This window comes from Sitophilus oryzae, unplaced genomic scaffold (genome assembly GCF_002938485.1).
Source record: "Sitophilus oryzae breed Bouriz unplaced genomic scaffold, Soryzae_2.0 scaffold_119_pilon_pilon, whole genome shotgun sequence".
NCBI lineage: Eukaryota > Metazoa > Arthropoda > Insecta > Coleoptera > Curculionidae > Sitophilus > Sitophilus oryzae.
The window spans coordinates 1,603,006-1,626,874 of record NW_022145837.1 but is presented as its reverse complement, the minus strand read 5'-3'; the positions used below and the strand labels follow the sequence as shown (position 1 = coordinate 1,626,874).

At 30.1% G+C, this 23,869-nt stretch overlaps 5 protein-coding genes and 1 pseudogene across 9 annotated transcripts in view; 2 read left to right on the top strand and 4 right to left on the bottom strand.

The window, feature by feature from the left end:
• LOC115891864 (protein tincar) overlaps positions 1-8,061 on the bottom strand; it is a 90,899-nt gene extending 82,838 nt beyond the window's left edge. For 4 of the 5 annotated variants that reach the window (XM_030912462.1, XM_030912458.1, XM_030912459.1 and 1 more), the window contains exon 1: positions 7,906-8,061. The gene's annotated coding sequence lies outside the window, so the exon portion shown is untranslated. Of the gene's footprint in view, positions 1-707; positions 928-7,905 lie in introns of those variants that run through there. The other variant, XM_030912461.1, reaches the window with a different exon arrangement.
• A 3,021-nt stretch (positions 8,062-11,082) lies between these two features.
• On the bottom strand, positions 11,083-13,168 carry LOC115891866. Its single transcript, XM_030912464.1, has 4 exons — positions 12,967-13,168; positions 12,445-12,792; positions 12,261-12,390; positions 11,083-12,191 (listed from the first exon to the last, which is right to left on the bottom strand). Exons 1-4 carry the CDS (start codon positions 13,010-13,012, stop codon positions 11,990-11,992), a joined length of 726 nt encoding a protein of 241 aa, XP_030768324.1. The 5' UTR covers positions 13,013-13,168; the 3' UTR covers positions 11,083-11,989.
• A 170-nt stretch (positions 13,169-13,338) lies between these two features.
• On the top strand, positions 13,339-17,481 carry LOC115891868 (phospholipase A-2-activating protein-like). Its single transcript, XM_030912466.1, is given in 13 exon segments — positions 13,339-13,570; positions 13,654-13,847; positions 13,898-14,131; positions 14,184-14,328; positions 14,598-14,765; positions 15,049-15,183; positions 15,243-15,538; positions 15,824-15,985; positions 16,090-16,205; positions 16,372-16,588; positions 16,647-16,915; positions 16,989-17,139; positions 17,200-17,481. Coding segments are annotated over 13 exon segments (2,391 nt in total). The 5' UTR covers positions 13,339-13,433; the 3' UTR covers positions 17,367-17,481.
• On the bottom strand, positions 17,472-18,127 carry LOC115891867 (annotated as a pseudogene).
• A 264-nt stretch (positions 18,128-18,391) lies between these two features.
• On the top strand, positions 18,392-19,654 carry LOC115891863 (60S ribosomal protein L10). The gene is made up of 5 exons (XM_030912457.1): positions 18,392-18,459; positions 18,593-18,624; positions 18,681-18,839; positions 18,896-19,042; positions 19,298-19,654. The coding sequence occupies exons 2-5, from the start codon at positions 18,602-18,604 to the stop codon at positions 19,626-19,628; spliced, it is 660 nt and encodes a 219-aa protein (XP_030768317.1). The 5' UTR covers positions 18,392-18,459; positions 18,593-18,601; the 3' UTR covers positions 19,629-19,654.
• Positions 19,655-21,204: 1,550 nt separating this feature from the next.
• LOC115891862 (pyridoxal phosphate homeostasis protein-like) lies at positions 21,205-23,029 on the bottom strand. The gene is made up of 4 exons (XM_030912456.1): positions 22,772-23,029; positions 22,325-22,530; positions 21,913-22,261; positions 21,205-21,507 (listed from the first exon to the last, which is right to left on the bottom strand). The coding sequence occupies exons 2-4, from the start codon at positions 22,494-22,496 to the stop codon at positions 21,270-21,272; spliced, it is 759 nt and encodes a 252-aa protein (XP_030768316.1). The 5' UTR covers positions 22,497-22,530; positions 22,772-23,029; the 3' UTR covers positions 21,205-21,269.
• Between the last annotated feature and the right edge of the window lie 840 nt (positions 23,030-23,869).

The following is a 23,869-nucleotide window of genomic DNA, read 5'->3' as shown; positions in this document are numbered from 1 at the left end:
AAATTGTAGAGAGAAACAAGCCCTATAACATAGGATACAACATTTTAATGAACAGTGCTTTCCATATAATCAATAAAATGAAAAATATACGAAATAATATGCATGTATCAATCTTTCGAAAATCGACAACTATGAAACTATGAACCCTTCCTGGACACAAACAGTATAACAGCAAATTACTAAAAGTACTTGGAAGAAAATTATAATAAATCGAAAGGTTATAAAGACTTTAACACCCTGTAGCTACGAAACAAAGCAGAATCGAACCTATTGTTGAGTTTTTAAAGCAAGAAAACATCGAATTGTTGAACCATCCTCCATACAGTCCCGACCTAAGTCCTAACGACTTTTTTACTCTTCCAAAAATTAAGAATGAACTGCGTGGTCAAAGTCAAAGGTTCTAGTGTCCAAAAAATGCAGTCAGCGCCTTCAAAACGCAATTTTGAAGGTACTAACAAGCGACTAGAGTAACTGCTTTCAGAAGTGGTTCCAGCGGATGCAAAAATGCATTTCTCTGTGTGAAGGACAATAGTATTTAGAAGTTATCTACTGTTTAATAGTTATCTAAAAATACAACACATTTTGGATGCTTATTATAGATTTTTGATATAAACTAAATAAACAAGCAATAAAACTAGAATACATTACTGTTTTTCTGTCATAAAAACGACCAAAAGGCAATAATTAATCATATTTCTGATGCTTACCATATTGTTTACTAATAAAACCAACTATAATAGACCAAAAAAACTAAAAATCTGTCCACTAAAACACACTATAAAGTTCTAAGTCCAATCCGACGCGAGCGAAAGAAAAAATCCGTGAAATTTTCAGTCAAAATTTTCCCGAAACTCACACCGATTTGGTGGAAAACTCCGACGCCAAATATCTGAACAGCAGGATGAACTTTCCGCACAGTCCGCGTGTCGTCGCTCCACGTTACGAACAGGCACAGCGTCGTCGGAAGGAAGTTTTGAGTGTGTTCGGGCCGAAGACGCCGATGTGGCTTTACAGGGGACAGTCAGAAAGTCGATAGAAGTAGTGGTAATACATTTGAACCGTTAATTGAAGAGATAAGAAAATGAAAATGCGCAATCTTATGAGCGATTTCGTGGCAAAAAACCTGCCCGAGATGTAGCTGGCGTTAACGTCAGCCTGTCTGACAATTCCGAGATTTAGTTTAGTTCTGCGCCGCCGAGCGCTGATGTCGTTTACAGCGCAGCGGATAAAGAATACTGTACCGTAGTTCTGCTTTCAATCGAGAGAGTGAGTGGTTGCCGGAGACAATGTTGCCAGAACTACTGATTAATCCGTAGATTTACGGATTTTGGGTACAGTACGTTTCTATCATTAAACAATTTAATAGTAATATTATATGATTAAACAAAGAACGGCGTCAGAGTTGGCTTTGAAATGAAGATTGCTGTTATTTCATATATAAAATATTATGGCATGTGTCAATAACCGTCATTTCCAAGCCAACTAAACGACTTTTTTCGATCATACAACATATTCCGCACCTATAAAAGAATTTTTATTTTTGTTGCTTATTCTATGTTTAACACGAATAAATTGCAAATACATAAACGCGGATTTTTCATCCAAAGATATTTTCGTCAAACGTATTACAGATATTACACATTTTAATATGGCAACACTGCCATAATAAATCAATAAACCAATAAATCAATAAATCAATAAATCGATAAATCAATAAAACCAATAAACCAATAAATCAATAAATCAATAAATCAATAAATCAATAAATCAATAAATCAATAAATCAATAAATCAATAAATCAATAAATCAATAAATCAATAAATCAATAAATCAATAAATCAATAAATCAATAAATCAATAAATCAATAAATCAATAAATCAATAAATCAATAAATCAATAAATCAATAAATCAATAAATCAATAAATCAATAAATCAATAAATCAATAAATCAATAAATCAATAAATCAATAAATCAATAAATCAATAAATCAATAAATCAATAAATCAATAAATCAATAAATCAATAAATCAATAAATCAATAAATCAATAAATCAATAAATCAATAAATCAATAAATCAATAAAATAAATCAATAAATCAATAAATCAATAAATCAATAAATCAATAAATCAATAAATCAATAAATCAATAAATCAATAAATCAATAAATCAATAAATCAATAAATCAATAAATCAATAAATCAATAAATCAATAAACCAATAAATCAATAAATCAATAAATCAATAAATCAATAAATCAATAAATCTTTAAATCTTTAAATCAATTTAAATCGATAAATCGATAAATCGATAAATCGATAAATCGATAAATCGATAAATCGATAAATCGATAAATCGATAAATCGATAAATCGATAAATCGATAAATCGATAAATCGATAAATCGATAAATCGATAAATCGATAAATCGATAAATCGATAAATCGATAAATCGATAAATCGATAAATCGATAAATCGATAAATCGATAAATCGATAAATCGATAAATCGATAAATCGATAAATCGATAAATCGATAAATCGATAAATCGATAAATCGATAAATCGATAAATCGATAAATCGATAAATCGATAAATCGATAAATCGATAAATCGATAAATCGATAAATCGATAAATCGATAAATCGATAAATCGATAAATCGATAAATCGATAAATCGATAAATCGATAAATCGATAAATCGATAAATCGATAAATCCATAAATCAATAAATCAATAAATCAATAAATCAATAAATCAATAAATCAATAAATCAATAAATCAATAAATCAATAAATCAATGAATCAATAAATCAATAAATCAATAAATCATTAAATCGATAAATCGATAAATCGATAAATCGATAAATCGATAAATCGATAAATCGATAAATCAATAAATCAATAAATCAATAAATCAATAAATCAATAAATCAATAAATCAATAAATCAATAAATCAATAAATCAATAAATCAATAAATCAATAAATCAATAAATCAATAAATCAATAAATGTATTTCGTTCATAGACTTAAATCCATCCGGAAACTGAAGATAACTAAAAGCTTAGATTAAAATTTGAAAACTGACCTAGGAGACGTCATATGTGTCATCGTCTTCTTGATAAAATTACGACCAAGTTGACTGTTTTGATTAGCTATATTTTTCTAGTATGCTTTTTATTTAGTAGCTAAATACAATTTTTTCCTGTTTCTGGTGCAGAATTCCAGTAAGGTTCTTGTAGAAAAGAAGAGATGCAATGAGTATCTTACACACAAGTTCTGTTTTGTAACTTTTTATTAACTTTTATAATAAATATTATATTTATAAAAACGTGTTTTATTAGATTTATTAATATTTACTAACGCTTTGTGAATTTACAACACTAGTTATTGTAAATTCACTATAATAAAATGTTTTAATTTGTTGTTACTCTATAGTAATAATACAAGAAGTTGGCAATTTTAAATGATAAATTTACAATGAATAAATAAATTCGCTATGAAATACATATTTTCAAAATAAATTCACAAAGAATATTGGTGAATATATAGATATATTACAACATATTTATATACATGCCACAAGTTATACAGCGATTTTACAAACGAGCTGCAAAACTAAAGAACGGATAGTAAATTTACTACAATAATCTGTGGCAAAAAATTTAACCGTCAATATTATATTAAATTTACAAATTAATTTTTTAGCGCATAGCTTTCAACGATAGAACCTTGATATAACAGTTTTCGTTCAAAACTGTCCATGTTTAACATTTTCCTGATTATTTTCCGATCATCCCCCGTACTCCTTGAAAATAGGGGTTGTAAAATAAGGGTCGTGCGCTTGCGCCCTGGTTCCCTATCGATTTATTGTCAGCTTGCCGGAAGCCGGAAGGGGGAAAAGGTGTTTTATGCCCCCGATGCACTAAATGATTCGCCAGCGGGAGACGAGCGTAGAAATTCCTTCTTACGCGTCGTATTCCTGCAGGAATTCCAGGAGGGAACAGGGAATCGGTCAAGGGAAGAGACAGGATAGGACATGGCAGACGTGGCATCGTGTGCAACAGTAACCTGAGCTGGCGACAGATGCTTTAAATGTACCTACTAGAGAATTTATAGTGATATTATTTCAAACATATTCGTGTTATTAAAATTTTATTAATAAAAGTCTATCCAAAAAAGTCCTATATGGGTATTTCGCCGCTGCAAGAAGATCTACAAAAAAATATTTATTTTTTGTAAACACTGCTGTGTTAATCCAACGGAGACTAATTGTCATTACTACCGATAAACAAATTTGCCTAACGGACAAAAAAAATGCTTAACGTTTCGGAAAGTTTATCTCTTTCCGTCGACGGAAGCAAAAAAATACAAAGAACAAAGATACTATTTAAAATATTTTAATCTACGAAAATGTCATTATCATGTCATTATGACACATTTAACATTGTCATTTGTATGTCATTATGGCTTTCATAATAGCACTAGTGCTACTATGAATTCATAATAACACGCAAATTTTAAAATAAGAAACAAGCAAAAAAAGGTACTTAAATACGTTTATTTATTGTAAACATTAATCATAATATCAGTACAATTGGTTAAATTAATTCCAGACGATGACAGGTGAGTTGAATTTCTAGAAAGTAAATTTATTTCCTGAGTGCTTCAACTTGTTGAAGACCCATCATTGCCAGAAATGTTACCCAAAATATTACATGACACTTTTTTCTTATTTTCTTCGGAATTTTCTATATAGCTCTCTGCCACTGTGTTAGAACGCCAACCACCATGTCTTTTAACAGTTAATAAATCCACTCCTGAATCTGCAAGCAACGACGCAGACGATCTACGGAAACAATTTCCAGTGTATTGTTGTGGATTTGGAAGACTTAGGAACAATGCTATTTTATACGGCATTTTCCCTAAAGTATTAATGCCAACGGGTTGCTTAATACATTTTCCCTCTCTGTACAACACAAAAAATCGAGTATGATTTCAACATTCCCTTTCGTTATAAAAAAATCTCAAAAAAAAAATAAAAAACGAATACGTCTAAAAAAACCGGCTGACGTTCTGTTAAAATGACAATTAGCCGATTTTAAGCAATTTAATAAAAAACTCTATCTATGTTTAAAAATAACCTATGGTCTGCTAAAATTAGGTCTAAGGTCTGCTAAAAATAAGGTCTCCTAACTCCTAATATTATTGTCAGCAGAATTTACAAAAAAAGAATGCAAACGCATTGTGAATATTTTATGAAAGACTGGTTCGCTAAAGTTATTTATTGTACTCAATTGACACCTTAACCATCGCCTTTCAAGCAAAATTACAGTCAACTATCACCAACCAAACAAACTCATTTTGCTATAACAGAATTAATAGCCATGTCTGTTCAAAACGGCCCTAAAATGAACAGTTTGTTAATACGATGGTCTTTTTCACTGTTGAGGGTTCTTTTAAAAGGCAGTGGTAAGAAAACGAAGGTCGATGAACAGGTGTTGGTCCTCTTTTAAGGGCACTGATTGGTAGCACATGGTACTCGCATCTGCCTCAGATTTCCGCAGCGGTACCAGATACAGACGCTATCAAATGGAGGTATTTCGCAGATTATCCGCACCAATAACATTGATTTTTTTAAAGTAATTTCTATAGTTTGAATTTTTAAATAAATACAGGGTGGTCCGAACTGTATTCGGCAGCATATTCTGCAGATAAAAATAAGTAAAAATCTTAGTATAGATGTATGTCCAAAAATGCTTAGTTTCGGAGATACAGGGTGTAGAAGTTTCAGTTTTATTTCGATTTTTGCCAAATAATTTCTGCAGTAACGTCAATATTTGGATTAAAATTGGTGTCTGGGAGTTTTTTGACATGAGAATTTTGATTTTCATGTCAATATGACTCCTACTAGTAGAGAGCGCCACCTATATATTTTTTAACTGATTTGAAGAGTAAAACTTTTCGTCCGTACCTGTATAAAACTACTGAGAAAAAATATACATTTACGACGCATTTTACGAAAAAAAGGAAGAAGTGGACTAATTGCGTGGGCCTTCTCGATCACCTGACCTATCCATTTTAGAATTTTTTATACGGTATAGTTAACAATAAGGTTTACAAAAGAACTTATGAATTAAGAGATAACGACCGGTCCTTCTGTGAGAATATGTAGTAATTCAGTTTTAAAAAGATGCAACTCAAAACAATGGCGGATTTTTTGAACATTTTCTAAAATAACTTTAAGTGTATGTAGTAATATTACTGTTTTAAGCTTTAGTTTGTGTAATGTAAATTGTAAAGAACCGTTTAGTAATATATTCTGTCTTTTTATAAGTTATAAATCATAACAGAATAAGAATACCATGCAATCTAAGTGAAATTATTCAAGAAAGAATATATATTATATAATAAGAATTGATAATTTGATAAGAATTGGCTATAACTAAATTTAACTTTTCTAACATGTCTTGAAAATCGTTCTCTAAAAAACGTAACATTCACCGGTCAACGTATCCTCGAAAATGTATGGTCAAGAAAAGTTGAACCAATAATCCTACACGCTTTTCTTCATTTGAAAAATTCATATTTACAATTTTTGTTTATTTTAATTTAGAAAATTTGGATGTGACAGCTTCACATTTATGAGAGCAAAGACGATTAAACTTTTTTCCAAGGCTAACTAAGTAAAATTGTTTAAAAATGATAAGAATTGGCTATAACTCAGTAATTTTTCGAAGAAGACATATTATAGCTTATATCGCTGAGAAGCTTAAAAAATGGCGCTTTTTATGAAGTCGTGGACAACTATGGTTTCTATTTAAAAAAATATATGTTTGTGTCATATGTCAAAAATGACAGGCTTTAGAAAAAAACGCGGGACACAGTCTCATTAAGGATGTGATTATCTATAACTTTTATCTGAAAACTTTTTGTCTAAAATAGCTTATAAAGGAATTAGAGAATATTTTTAAAATAGCCGAAATTTGTTTTTTTCGAAATATCTAGTAAGCCATGAACTTTTTCAAAAATCTGAAAGGCGCATATTTATGACCCCACAAAACTGCAATTCTTTCCTCATTTAACCCACTCTCTATCTCCAGTAGTTTCCGAGATACCCATAGAGAACATCGTAGGAAACCTGTTGAAGAACTGAAGCTTAAACTAAAATATTATTTCAACGCCTACTGTAACGCGATTTTTATTTGATCACACTGGTATATTTAAGGTTTTAGCCTAAAAGACATAACTCAGCTTTATAAAGCTCAATTTAACTGTATTTTATGATAATTACTCTACTTGAAGTACCGGAGTGTAATAAATTTAACTTGATTAATTAATAATATCATATAATTATTACAGTACTATACTAAGGATTAAGAATATAAAAGTTGTACCCAAAAATCCCTTATTATTACTAAACTTTAATCAGACTTGATAATATACCAATAAATCAATCATGTACCTACCAAACGATCGAAAAAAAGGCGTCAACGTTGGCTTGAAAATGAAGATCGTTATAATTTTATATATAAAATTATACGGGGAATGTGATCGCTCACGTGTCATTTCCAAGCCAACATGACGCCGATTTATTACATGACGCCGATCTATCATAGGCATATTTTGTATAAATATATATAGTATAGAGAATAACTAAATTGTGCTTATATAGATATAAATAAAAAAAAATGAATTGGTAAAATGTATAGAGCTTTTTTGTGCCTTGTTTTCCATTAGTTTCAGACATAGTATTATTTATTACATAAAAAAATTGAAAAATATAAAGATATTTGGGATTTATGCACAATGAAAATTTTATAAATTTAAGTTTCTAATTAATTCAACTAAGTTTCAATATTTTAAATAAAGAATTATTTACAAAAAAAAACCTTTACTTACCTCTTAGAAAATCTCGAAAAAACCTGAATAAAAATGGCACAAAACACTAAATCACTGAATCCACGACATCCTGCTATAGTATATTAATTTTTTGAACTAATGGACTCTGTAATATGGAAGGAGTACCAAAGCAGAACCAAAAGGTACTACGGCCGATGGGCAGATGTTTCGCCGGCTACTCTGATTGCTATCTCACAAACCCAATCCGGTTGGGTGATTTTTCTGAAATATTTTCAGCCAGTGCCATCCGCACCAATGTCTGTATACAGCAGGGTTCATTACGGGGATTTCCCGGTTCTGAAAATACCGGGAATTCCCAGTTCTTTCGGGACTTGGTAATAATAATTAAAAACATATTTTTTGGTACGTGCGAAAGACTTTTATCTCTTACTGCTCTTCTGAAGTTATTTTGAAGTTTCTATAATGTTTATTAGCAATTATTGAAGTTTAAATATCTTATTTTATTATTTAGTATAATATTACTAAATGTATTAGTTATTTTTTTGTGTTTTTATAGGCATTTGTATCTTTAATTGAAAATGTTAAGTTTTTTTTTTCAAATTTATAGTTAAGTTGGTTTTGAGGTTGGTTGATGTTGTTTGATGTAATTTCTAAGCTACCTATGTGTTTTTTTTTCGCTTGTGTTCCTGTTTACTTTCTCATGACTTAATAATTTGATATTTTTTCATTTGAAACTCAATTTTTTATCGGTTTTACTGTTGAGAACCATCCCTTTATTGTTACTATTTTTGAATTTGATAATCACTGAAATAAAATATTTTAATAACGTATTCAGTAGAAACTCAAAAATTAATACTATTGGGAACATCCTAAAGTAACAGCGGCCGCACAGAACCGGGCCTCGGTAACAATAATTAAAAAATTATTTCTTTGTTACGTGAGAAAGTCCTTTGATACTTTTTAGCGGTCGAAATTAAACCCTTCTCAATAAGTAATGATGCTATTTTTTATTGTTCTTCCTTCTTTTCTCTTTTGAAGTTGCTATAATATTTATTATGTTATGTTTTAATAGATATTTGCATTTTTAATTCAATATTTTAGGGTTTTTGTCTCAAATTCAGTTAAGTTAGTTTATGTTGTTTGATGTGAAATTTAAGTTACCTATACTTTTTTCTGTACAGGGTGAGTCAAAAATATTAAATATAAAAGTTATAGAGATGGTTAAGATACACATTTTAAAATTATTATACAGTGTACAGGGTACTTCAAAAAAGTGTGGCGACTAAAACATATGTTTTTTTAAATGCAACACCCCATTTTTTATTTTATTTTTAGATTCTGCGAAAAATTCCATAACTTTTTTATATATAATGTTATATACCTAAAATTAATAGTTTTTGTTATATTTAAATTTGTTTAAACAAATGTTAGATTGCAGTGGGTTAAAAATTTGTCAGTGATGGCATTGATTCTGAAGTTGGACAACTAAAATTTGGTAGGAGAATTTTATAGAGATATAGAAAAAGACCTATGTAAAGATATTTTAGTTAGATGTTACAGGGTGTTCAAAATATATTTAGGAATTTCAACTACTTAAAATTAAGGAATTTTAATTTTTTTAAACGGTACACCCTATATATTATCATTTTTTTCTGATAGATTTTACCAAACTTTTCAACTTTTATTAAGAATGTCATATACCTATTTTTTATTAGTTTGCGATTTATTCCAATTTTTTCTATTTTTACCCATATTTTAATACAATTGCGCTATAACATCATAGTTACCATGACAAAAGTAATAATTATCACATTTTCATGTCTGTTAAGCAAGTTAAGAAACAAATCTGAATTTTAGTTTAATTTGTTGTAATAAGTATAAATGGTAGAGATAATAGTTACAGATTTTCTTGAAATGAATTAGTCAATGTAATTGTATATACACGGACAAGCTTAGAAACCCACATTTTTGGTTCAGTACTTATATATTATATAGTACTGCTAAATACTATAAGGATAGATATATATCTAGAAAACATATTCAATGTGCAATGGGACGGTTTCACGGCAGTAGTAATATTGGCTTTTCCATATAATTCCAAGTGTCATCTTTCATAATATAGAAATACACCAAGAAATTCACTACTGCGATTTAGTTTATTTGACTAAAGTTAATTAATTTTAACTAATACCAGCAATTGTAACTAACTATGAAGCTACTTGTTAAAGGTAAGTAATAAATAGTTTTGTTTTGTCATGGTAACTATGATTTTATAGGGCAATTGTATTAAAATTATGGATAAAATAGAAAAAATGGGAATAAATCGCATACTATTAAAATTAATGTTATGATATGACATACTTAATAAAAGTTGAAAGTTTTTAAAATGAGTATCAGAAAAATAAAATACCCTAGGGTGTTTCTTTGTTAAAAAATTTTAGGGGTGATTCCTATGTTTACAAATAAAGGGTAGTTTGCTTTAGTTTAGTTTGTTTAGAAACTCAACCATTAGGGAGATATCGCGTTTACAAAGATGGCGGAAAAATAATGTTTTTATTTTTTATCTTGAAAACGAAAGAGATAGACTAATGAAATTTTATGGAAGCATTACTGTTATGAAAACACACTTTCACGGTAATTTTTCACTTTTTAAAATGAGTGGAAGGGTTGGAAATAAACTACCCCTATCATTTCTTGTTAACGAAATTTAAAGAAAAAATTTTATCTCTTGTGTTTTTTGATAAAACTCACCGATTTGAAATTAAAAAATAAAATGTAAAGCATTACATGTCAGGACAAAAAACATTTTTAGATTAAGAATCTAGTGATAATAACGATAATAATAATCATCTAGATAATAACGTATTGCAGTAGAGTAATGTCAAATAAAATAATATTAGGAACATCCTAAAAAGTAACAGCGGCCGACTAGATTTTTTCCTAAAAATTACAGCAGCCCACTAGATTCTTTATCAGAAAATGTTTTTCGTCCTGGCATGTAATGCTTTACATTTTATTTTTTAATTTCAAATCGGTGATTTTATCAAAAATACAAAGAGATAAAAAAAAGTTTCTAAAGGGCAAACTATCCAAATTAATTTTGCATGTGTTTGATAAGATTTTTCTTTACCCAGTCGTTAACAAGAATGAGAGGGGTAGTTTTTTCGAACCCCTTCCACTCATTTTAAAAAAGTGAAAAAAATAAAACCAGTAAACTCTCACATAACATTTATTACTTTATTTTACATACAGCAATAATAACAATTGAATATAATAGTAATATACAATTAAAGATCTACTTACAGAGAATAGGTTATTTATACATACTTAAAAATATAATGTAAAGGAATGGTTAATATAAAAATTTATCACAATAAGTACAATACACAATTCTAAGAATTACAAAAAAAAGCTCAAACTCGAAACATTTGAAAATAAATAAAAATTTCAGAAGAAAAAAAAATAATAATAATTTCAACATATAAAAAATCTTAGCATTAATTTGGCAATTATTTTATAATTTATTTAATCGAATTTCTCCTATTTTTTATGTCGTAATTTTATTTGTTCTTATTGAAGTTAAAATATTAAAAAAATAATTTATATTCATTAAAAAAATTGTATAATATTCTGTAAACATTTATATAAGAAAAATATCTAAAAAAAATTACTGGGTTCTCTTAAATTAACTTTTTAACACTTATTCAGATTATATTTATATTAGTTCTATCTACAAGGCATTTTATATACTTATTACTATTTTAAATTCTTTCAGCTAAAGTTTAAAATAATAACAGCCATATTTCCTAAATCAAATACCATAGTTTCAAGCTAGATAGCCGTCAATCTAATAAAAACATACATCAACAGAGGGCGCGGTTGTACGACCCCATAAAAATTGACAGCTGTCATTAATTTTTATCCTTAATATCTAAATAATAGGTACACATATGAAAAATATAACAACTAGGAAGGGATGGGCAGCTTTTACATATTTTTTTTTCTTTCCAGTTCTAAGCTCTACTACTTTAACAGCAACAGCATTTTTTTAGCTTTACTAATCTGTGGACGTATTGATTTTTTTACCTGCCCATCCCCGAGTTTAAGTAGTTTTTTTTAAACCTTACATTAAATTAAATTTTGTAAAAACATGAAGTAGTAATGCAAAAAACAATATTAGAGTACCTGAAGAAAGATATCCTGCACCATTACACGGTTTCTGTATGTAATTAAAAAATATTTCATTAAGATTTTTAGCCTCATAAGTTGTCCTGCAATGGTTGTCTAATGCCTGTACAAAGCATTTCTTCATTACAGTCAAGTCACTTTGAAAAATACAAAAAAAAAAATCATTTAGAAACTTATTTAAAATTGTTTTTTTTAACTATACTTACTCGCACATATCTTTTTTTAGCAAATTACCATTTGACGGAGGGAATATACGGTTCAAACAGTACTCCAAATCGTTTGAAGTAGAATTTTCTATTCTGCTTCGACAATCAGTAACTGCAGGGGTAAAAAACCCTAAAAAACACATTGAACATAACTTAAAATACATTAAACCTTTTTAAAACTGACTTGTTGAGTATTCTCCATCATTGTGACATAGAAAATGTAAAAACTCCTGAAAACTCTTCCTTATAAAGCCCGGTAAATAGTCTTCATCGTTCTTGAAACATTTTGAAAGATCTTTTTCAATTTCTTTTATTCTAACGACTAAATTCTTCCTTTCGCTGTCGCAAAACGTTTGTTTCTGATTAGGAAGAAAGGCAAAAGCGTATTTTAAGTATTGTAACATTTCATAAACATTATTTCGAAGTTGTAGAAAGGCCTCATTGTTTCCTGAATTGTTCAGGCATTTCTTATCGAAATATTTTTCTAATTGACTTATCTCCGCGTCCTGAGCTGATAAAAGCGAAAAAGAACCTAAAAATACAAAATGCACCGTAAATCATATCAGTTTTATCTTTTAAAAAATTGAATCAATAAAAAGTTTATGACCTAATGAATAAGTATAATGTTATTTTAATAAACATCCTTTGTAATCGAAGATGAAATCACGTACAGGGATAACTAATTGAAAAGCTGATAAGAACTTACCAAAAACAAAGACAAAAAATAAAGAAAAATGCGAAATATTTGCCATTATTTTCGGATTTTCTCGAAAAAATATCACACAAATACAAATGTCAAGAGCCAAGACCAAATTTACATCATATGAAGTTGACAAATGAGTCAAACATGACTCGAATGATAAATAACAAATTAAATTTCGTTTTCTTTAAATATTCAAACACTTTTTGAAAGAAATAACGCTTGGGTAATTCTAGATTTTAATAAAAAACACATTAAATCACATATCAAGCAATATTTTTGCTGAATTTTCAATTTTAAAAATTTCAAAACTAATATAGGCAACCAGTAAAATACAATTTTCTGACATCAAAATCAAACGTTTCACGTTTCTAATCTGAGGTTTTTTGAATTTTAACTTTTTTACAATTTTTTAAAAGTCAGGAATTTTGACACTCTTTTCTCCTTTTAAAGTTTACCATTTTTTCGGAAAAATGGCCAAAAAAGAATTTAAACTAAGCAAAACACTATACGGCCATTCCCTAGACGTTAGATCAATCGTAGTTACGGAACAAAATGATATTATAAGCGGTTCCCGAGATAAAACTGCAAAGTTTTGGAAATATAACCCGTAAGTTAGAAATAATTACCTACAGCACGATTCTACGTGAGTTTTTTGTTTAAATATCCTCTTTATGCTTTATTTTTATTTAGATTTCAAGAAAATTACGAAGAGGTTATGACATATCGAGACCAAAAGAACTTTGTTGGAGCTGTTTTGTTTATCGAACCAACTGAAGAATATCCTGATGGCCTGGTAGTCACTGGGGGAAACGACAAGCTTATTTTAGTTTATAAACCTTCAGAACCCTTTGCTACCTTTACCATCAAAGATCACACCAATACAAGTACATTATTTCTATTTTTAAATAACATTTAAAATAATGTATTGTTTTAGTCAGTTGTTTGAGCAAATCAAACGAAGCAAACGCCTTTTTTTCGGGATCTTGGGATAATAGTGCTAAGTACTTCAAACTATCAGGAACTCCAAGTTGTATTGCTACATTTTCTGGACATTTGGCTGCTATATGGTCTGTGATTCAGTTAAAAGATAGTAGAGTTGTTACAGCAAGTGCAGACAAGACTATAATCGTTTGGGATAACAAAGGACAGAAATTACAAACATTAACCGGTAAAATTGATGAAATTAATTTATTACGAAATATTAAGATGGTTTTTTTTAGGTCATACGGACTGTGTTAGAGCTCTAACTGATTTCCCAGACTTGAATTTGTTTGTAAGTGCTGCCAATGATGCTTCTATTAAAATCTGGAACTATTCTGGTGAAAATATTCAAACTCTTTACGGACATACCAATTATATATACAGGTAAACCAAACTTTTTGTGAGATTCTATTGAGCACAGCTGAAACATGCTGAAAAATGTATGTATTTTCAATAAAAGGCAGTTTAATGCCGGGAGCTTGCCATGATCTCTTTCCAGTTCAAAAGAACTTATAGAGACAAGACAAATTGCTGATTCCGATTATTTAGTGGTTCTGGTATTTCATTGCAAAGAAAATTGTAGGTTTACTAAACAAAATGTTGATTTAAAAAGAAGTTTTATGTAAAATTTGTAACTCTAGGTATTTTTTTAGTGTGGCGAATTGTAAAACAGTAGGTCAGGATTGTTTTGTATCGTCGGATGAGGATAGAACTGTGAGAATATGGGAGAATGGAATAAATACGGAGAGTATAACACTGCCAGCACAGTCTGTGTGGAGTGTGGCTTGTTTAAAAAATGGGGACATTGTTACTGGTTCAAGGTAAGCTTATTATTTATTACAGATAAGAAAAAAAAAGGAATTTTCTTCTTATATATGCAATAAGAAAATATATTTAGGGGTTTTTATATTTAATTTTTTAAATATGTTAAAAATTGCCCAAGTTATTTAAGTTTATAAGAATTGTTCAAAGATTTTCAGAGATCCTGGTTTATTTTGAAAATGTTTTAGTTGAACCTGTAGTTCTCAAAATCTTTAATTCGAACATTTAAAGGTCTAGATTAATTTTATATTTATATTATATATATTTTCTAACTTATTATAGTGATGGGTTAGTGAGGATTTTTACTAGAGACGAGGCGAGATACGCGAGTCCAGAAAATCTAACAAAATTCAAAGAGGAAGTTGACAATTTGTTACAGCAAAGCACGCAGGAGATTGGAGGGATTAAAGTGTCAGAGTGAGTCGGTACATTTGACCTACTATGAATTAGTAATTTTTTCTTTTTTAATTTGCTAGTTTGCCTGGTAAAGAGGCCCTGTACGAACCGGGTAAGAGGGCAGGTCAGATGAAAATGATACGCGAGGGAGGCAAGGTAGTTGCCTATACTTGGGTGTCGGAGGGTGATTCTAGCCATTGGGATAAAGTGGGTGACGTCATGGGAGGGACTGATAAAGATGCGTCGGGGAAAACGGTTTTTGAAGGCAAGGTAAGATCTATTGATTAAAACACAGGATCGCTATTATTTGTATTTTTATTTTATACTAACATACAATACACGAAGTTTGTAATTCTATCTAAAAATTATTTATTATGTTATTAAGTTTGTTTAACCTATAACTTTGGAGAATATTAAAAAAATAATGATAAAATTAGCTTTTAGCTTGCAACTTTTTTATTTTTTAATGAAAAATACTCGGAAATAAACGAACTATATTGACAATATTAGTATCTGTACTCTTTGAAAATGTTACATCATTAATCTAAAATGTCAATATTCCATGGATATACCGGGTGCGTCGCAAAAGTGGCTCACCCCTATAACTTTGTATATTAAAAATCCAAATTTAAACTAAAATTACACAACTCTTTATTTACAGTTTTCTTTAAGGTAGTCGATTTCATATTGAAAAACAGTAAAGAACAGTTTGTTCCACCTACAAACAACCAATATCAAGACCCTTTTACTGGGGGAAGTAGATATACCCCCAGTTATCAGTCGAATTCAAACCAAACAGGTGTTAATGTCGACCCTTTTACAGGTAAATTCTTATTTGTTTTATTTAAAAAATGTTATTAAATCTTTTCTGTGAAACATAACCTATATTTTTACTTTTTTACAAATCTATTGACTAATTTATTTTAGGCGGAAGCAGTTATTCGACAGCTGCTTCTAAAAAGACTTCTAGTTCTGTGTCAGTGTCGAGTGGAGCAAATACTGATCCATTTACAGGGGGATCAAGCTATACCACTACTTCACAGGTACATAGGGTGTCCAAATTCGGCTTTCACCATTCTAGGCTACATTAAGAGGTTACAATGGTGAGAACCGAACTTGAAACACCCGGTATAGTGAGCCTCTATGTTTAATTATTTCTCTGAGATGAAATTTGTCAAACTAAATCATTTTTTTTCTATGTTAAAAAAGACTTCAACCAGTTCATACTTTCCTATATCGACATACAAAACTTTTGACACAGGAGATCCAAATGTCATCTTGAAAAAACTTAAAGAATTTAACTCGAACAGTACCCAAAATAAAGTAATTGAAGAAGAATTAGACAGTTTGGTGGATATTTGTGTGGGAATCCCTCAAAACCCCAACACATTTGACCTACTGTTTAGGTTACTAGACTGGCCTGATGGTACTATAATTGAAATATTCAAAAATCTCCAATTTCTTCAACTATATCTTCATTTCAGAGCTAGTTTTTCCAGTGCTGGACATTGTAAGACTGGCTGTGAGGCACCAGAAGAACAATGAGGTTATATCGGAAACCAACAACGGCATAATCATGCAAAAACTGTTGAGTTTCATTGGTGAAACTAAAATACCCAACAATACGATTCTGGCGTTTAGAACTTTATGTAATTTGTGTTGTCACGAGCCAGGAGAGAATTTAGTTTATAGTAATCAGTTTGACATATTGGAGAATATCACGTCTTTGGGACATTTAAATAAAAATGCACAGGTAGGGTAAAAACTATATACAGAAGAAATTGTAGTATATGATCTAGGACATATATTTTCTTAATTTTTTTTAGATTGCCTTAGCCACAGTCCTACTCAACATGACTGTCTTGTCAATTAAAAAAAACGACGACGTATGTTTCTCAGTCCTAGCACAAGTACTACCTGATGTTCTAACCAAACTCACTGATCCAGAGTCTCATTTTAGAATCTATGTTGCCTTAGGTATGTATTTCATTTTAAAAAATATGTTTTGTGTATTCTATGAACAAAATATACTTTAAGGGACATTAATTCAGCAGTCAAACTCTCACAAGACTGAAATTGTTCAGAGAGTGAACGATAACAGCAATTTCTTGACTACGTTACAGTTGCATAGTTTTTCTGGAGGAAATGAACTGGAATGCAAAAGAACGAACTGCGTGAAACAACTGCAAGCTTTACTTCAATAATATACTTTAAAAAATGATTTTTATAACAAGTGTTAAGCCAAATTAATTTATTTTTAAAAATACGTATGTAAAAGTTGGATACTTTAACAATATAGGTTTTGAAAGTGAATTTTAACTTAATTTTTTTATTTAATATCTTGTGTATATACAATAAATGACTAATAATCCAAACCTGACTAACAAAAATATATTGTTTTCCTTATCCACTGCGTCTCTTAGCTTCTTCAGCTTTGACTTTCAATCTGGCGTTTCTCTCGTATTCCTTAGCTCTAATAACAAAACTAAAACCGCAAAAAAGTTAAATTATTTAATACTAAGATAGAAAAGGACTTACTCTTCATATTTACAGTTCAAATAGGCGTGTTTTTCGTGTGAACATTTAACGACAAAAGGGAAAGTGTCTCTCCTGCATCTTTTGTAATCGATAGCGAGATCAGCACAAAATCTCTGTGTTCAAGGGGGATTAACGCCGATTTTAATTCCGCATCGGTAACTTTCGATACTAAAAATAAAATAGATTGCTAATTTAAGGATTTAACGATAAAAAAGGTCTAAAACCTCTTTCGGGTCGTCCATTGGGGAAACCAAGTAACGGGTCAAACGATGGTTGTTCGGCTGGATCTGGTGTTACCTCGGGATAAAAGTATCGTTTTACACCACTACTCATTATAATTCCCATTGTTATTTAATAATTAGGGCTCAAATCTTGGTAATTAAAATCTACAGAATCTCTCCCCGATTTGACAGTTAGGTTATGTAAGATCTTCTTCTTTTTTTTATAGATATATTTATGTTTTATGGTCACAGCTGCCCGAGCTATCCAGCAGAGTGGTATAAAATCCATCCTTGATTGGACACATAAAAATAGTTTTTTACTTTGCTAAAGTAGATTATCTGTATATCTTTGATTTTAAAGAAACCCATCCATGATTATAAAGTATCTGACCAAAGTGCCTGGCCGTATAGTCCTGGCAGCTTAGGCCGTAAAACTAATCAAGAAGAAGAATTCCAAAGTGTCAAAAATTTGACAAATATAAGTAGCTAACTTCACACCCTTTAAAATTCTTTTTGTGGTCGCATCAGTGATTTGCAGGTTTGTTTTTTTAAATATTTTAACAATCTTTTCACAATATTGCACAATAACTTGATTTAATATTATTAAATTAATCTATCTTGCTTTGTACTCATTTATTTTTAGTCTTGTAACTGTTTTTTTTTATTTTTAGGCCACGAAAATGGGGCGCCGTCCCGCAAGATGGTAAGTTTTGTTTTTGTTGCGACATTGTCTCAAAAATATATTTTTTGTTCTTTCAGTTATCGTTATTGTAAGAACAAACCCTACCCAAAATCAAGATTTTGTCGTGGTGTCCCAGACCCAAAAATCCGTATTTTTGACTTGGGTAAAAAGAAAGCAGCCGTAGATGACTTCCCACTTTGTGTTCATCTAGTTTCTGACGAATATGAACAACTAAGGTTTGCTAAAACGCTTTGTATATGTTTCTGAAACCAACAGAATGTATTTATTTTAGTTCAGAAGCCCTCGAAGCTGGTCGTATCTGCTGTAACAAATACCTGGTGAAAAATTGCGGTAAAGATCAGTTCCACATCCGTATGAGACTCCATCCTTTCCATGTTATCAGAATTAACAAGATGTTGTCGTGTGCTGGAGCCGATAGGTATGTACAAAGAAAGTTTGGTTTAATTTTTAAAGTATTTTGTCCCTGTGTTACTTGATTACATTAAATTTAATAGGTAGTTGAGCGTCGAAAGGGACATTACATTGAATTCAAATTTTCCACAAGCTCATTTTTTTTTTTTGTTAAATGTGGCTTACTAAAAATTTGAAACATTTTTATAGTATCTCAATAGAAAAATAACCTATGTTTTACTGATAAATAACAAGTAAGTAATTTTTGTTTGTGTTTTTATAGGCTTCAGACAGGAATGAGGGGTGCTTTCGGTAAACCTCAAGGTACCGTAGCCAGAGTCCGCATCGGTCAGCCGATCATGAGCGTCCGATCCACGGACCGTTTCAAGGCGCAAGTGATCGAAGCCCTGAGGCGTGCCAAGTTCAAGTTCCCCGGTCGTCAAAAGATCTACGTGTCCAAGAAGTTCGGTTTCACCAAATACGAACGTGATGTTTATGAGGATTTGAAGACACAGGGTCGGTTGGCATATGACGGTTGCAATGTACAATACAGGCCAGAACATGGACCTTTGAACGTCTGGAAAAAGGCTCAGGAAGACATTTTTTCAGCTTAAGTTTACAAAAATAAAGAGTTTTCTTTTTAAAAAGGTGTTTTATTTAAACTCAGATTAATGTAATTTGTCCCTGTGTTACTTGATTACAAATATTTAATAGGTAGTTGAGTGTCTAAAGGGACATAACATTAAATTCAAATTTTCCACAAGCTCATTTATTTTTCCGTTAAAACATTTTTTTTCCCTTCATTAGCTAGATGAAATAAGTAAATAAACTATGTATCAATCTAAAGGTTGCTCTAGTTGGTCCAAACGCTATCAGAAACTAAAGAGTAATAAATAATATAAATAAATAAATACGTGTTTTATTTTATTTAAACTCGTGAATTTTAAATCCTTTCTTTTAGTATTGGAAACCTTCAAATAACCTTGCTTCTTGCTTTCATTATGTTCATACAGGGTGTTTCGAAAAAAATGTGTCAGCTCTAGTAGGGATTTATTTTGATATTCACCTAGGTCCGATTCTGTTTTCTTTCGTACTTACAGGGTGTTAAAGTTTTTTTCCACAAGCTCATTTATTTTTTCTGTTAAATGTGGCTTACTAAAAATTTGAAACATTTTTTTATGTACCTTCATAGAGAAATAAGTAAATAAAGAGCTGTATCAATCTAAAGGTTGCTCTAGTTGGTCCAAACGCCATCAGAAACTAAAGAGTAATCACTAATAAATAATATAAATAAATAAATACGTGTTTTATTTTATTTAAACTCGTGAATTTTAAATCCTTTCTTTTAGTATTGAAACCTTCAAATAACCTTTTGCTTTCATTATGTTCATACAGGGTGTTTCGAAAAAATGTGTCAGCTCTAGTAAATTCCAATTTTGATATTCACCTAGGTCCGATTCTGCTTTCTTTCGTAGTTACAGGGTGTTAAAGTTTTCATCTTTATTCGATTTATTATAATTTTTTTCCAAGTGCTTTTAGCGAATCCAATGAAATTTTGAGGGTAAAAGTTACTATAACTGCGACATATTTTAATGGCTAAATAATATCGACATATTCACCACGGACGCGCATCTGATTAATCACTGAGTATTTTGAAGAGGCACGAATTCTGCAATGAATATCGGAATAATATACTGGGTGTCCCATTTAAAATAAAAGAAAACATGCTTTTAAAGCGACCAATGCTCAATATTAACTTTGCCTCACCCTGTGTAACTTTTCAAGTCAAGTTTTTTTGATTTTAAGTACAATCGTTATCTTAATTACACGTTAGTATGTACCAGATAAATTCCAATTAAGATAGCTTTTATTGAACTTTAAAATATCTTTTTCCAGCTTTGTCAAAAAGGTTACATTTTAGCCTTGTTTAAATTCATATACAAGGATTTTAGTCATATGGGTATGCTTAAACATAAACTTACCTTTTATTTTTTACTAGAATCGAAAAATTCTTATAATATAAATATAGGACGCTCCATTACAAAAAAATACAATTTCGATGTGTAACTTTCTTGAGTAAATTTTTGCTCACAAAATTTTATTTCAATACAGTCATTCTTGAGCCTCACAACAGTATGAGAGGCGCCACCCTGTATATTCTAATATGCACAAGTATCAAAATAAGCGTAATTTACTTTAAAATTATATTAAAATAAACTTCCAAATATAACAAAACAGAAAGACAGACATATATTTCAATTTTTCTTCTGCCTAACGCCAAAAATAGTTGTTCCAACCCTAACGTTCGTGCTTCCCATAGCGATGGCATGTTCAAAATCATTCGACATGCCCATAGACAAATTCAAATCTTTCCAATCCAGCTTGAATTTTTCACAAACTTCATCTCTACATTTTTTTAAACAAATGAAATCCGGATTGGGACCATTTGACAGGTCATAGCCGAACATTCCAATTGTCATTAGTCCATCCAGTCTACAAAATAACTGTTAAAATACAGTATGATCGAAAAAATTTGTGTCAAAACAGCTGAGGAATGAAAATCGATGATAATTTTGGCGAGGTCGAACACTAGACGTCAGTTACTCATTATTCTTCTTTATTTTTATTGGCGCTTACTGCCAGATGGCCTTAAGAAGATTGTAATTTATTTTTATATTGGGTAAAAATGATTTTTAAATGATGTAGGTAATTTTTTGGAAATAGATTTATGTCTCTGGAAACGTTCTATCCTTTTATAATCTTTCTATAATTATTGCTGTTAAAAAATGACGTCTAGAGATTGCCCTCGCCAAAATTATCAATTGTCATTCCTCGCCGTCTCTGACGGCGTTTTTTTCGATCATACAGTATAAAAAAGATAAAATAACTGAATTCTACCTTAAATTAGGGCACTGATTCAGTACAAAATCTGCCAAGTTAGTCACTTCATCCGGTTTAATGCCATTCTTTTCTTCTTCACCACTTGTGTTGATTTGTATCATTACATTCAACTTTGAGTCAGAATTACGAAAGTTTGGCCAACTCTGATTCAGTTTGGAAGCAAGTTTTTCAGAATCCACAGTCTCTATTATATAGAGGTTCGGCAATGGAAGTATCTTATTGATTTTGTTATTTTGTAGGTGTCCGATGAAATGCCACCGTATCTCCTTACATTTTTCCAGAATCTCTGGATTAGTAGCTTTATCTACCAGTTCCTGAACATAATTTTCACCAAAGTGTCTTTGTCCTACAAAAAAATCCCTTTTTTATTGCCAAAAAATGATGAAACTCAAAACAGTATTTTTTTTACCAGCATTATACACTTCTATGATGTCTTCTACGGGTTTTGTCTTGCTAACAGCCAACAATCTTGGTGTAACATCTTGAAACTCAGCTGGGCGTTCTTTCGAAGCCTTTTCTATTCTTTGCCATACGCTTTTCAGGTTTTCACGTACAGTTGCTTCAGTCATTTTTTTAATCATTTTTCATCATACGATGTTTTGCAATTTATTATCGCTAAAACAATGCGATTGATAAGTGAATTTACTTAATTCAGAATAAGTATATACAATGCTAATATTAAATAAATAAATATATGAATTTATCACTATAATTTATCCTGTAATAACAGGAAGCAAACCAAAAACAACTGTTGTACACTGTGTAAAGAATTATTGATAAATATAGCAAGTTAAGCTGTGTAATCTGTATTAATTCTTATAAACATAACATTTATAGAATAAATTTTAATATTTACCTTTGTAAAATAATTGTTTTGCAAGAATTTTCTATGGAGTTGTGATAAAAAAACACGAATTTTCTCATTAATACTAAACCGTTTTGAACTAGAATGGGTCTCTAATAATTTATCTATAATTTAGAGGTTTTAATTTTCAATATTTTTAGAACGTTTTTAGATCAAACAAAGATACAGAAATAAAATAAATAATAAATCCTCTAAAAGATATACTGATTTTTGATGGCCTCAATGGCCTTGATACACCATCTTGACCACAGATTTTGAATTTTGACATACATAATATAAATTTCAGGGTTGGGCACGTGTAATTTCTTTCTCAGCATTAGAATTTTTTGCATGTAAAATATATAGATTTATTATTTATATAGAATTCGTATATCGTTTTGTTTAGTAGATTTATCACCAGATCTGCCATAAATTCCTGTTTCAAATATACTATTATATTATTATCTATACAGAGTGGTTTATATTAAATATGTATTTATACAGGGTGTCTCAAAAACATGTGCCATCTCTCGTGGGGATTTTAATGCAAGTGTCCACATATTCACCAGGGACGTGCATATGGGTTATCACTAGAATATTTTTCTAAAAAAATATGTGCGTCACTGATGACATGGTTTTTTTGAAACACCCTATATACTAATATTAAAATATAAGTTGTATAATTGGAAGTATTCGATAATATTGTCCCTTGTGTAAGTAATTTCACTACTCTATATGGCATTGTATATACAGGGTGAGTCAAAAACTTGGCATATCCCTTTCTGTTATTCACCCTGAATAAAACAATATATTTTAAAAAGAAAAAAGTGTAGTTTACTGATTCTTACATTGTTCAACAACCCAAAATGAGAATTCAAAATAAAACTTCATATTCGTAACTTTTTATAACTTATTTATTTGATATTATAATCATTTTTTTTTACATTATAGACACTGATTTAACAACATCAAAATCGATAACAATAGACTCCTAAAAAGAATAATAAATCTGCTAGTTTAAAACCTAAAAAAGAAGGAAAAAAAAAACATAAAAATATTAGTTAAAATACTGAAAAAAGCCGTCGTATTGCTGCGATATTTCTTGGAATG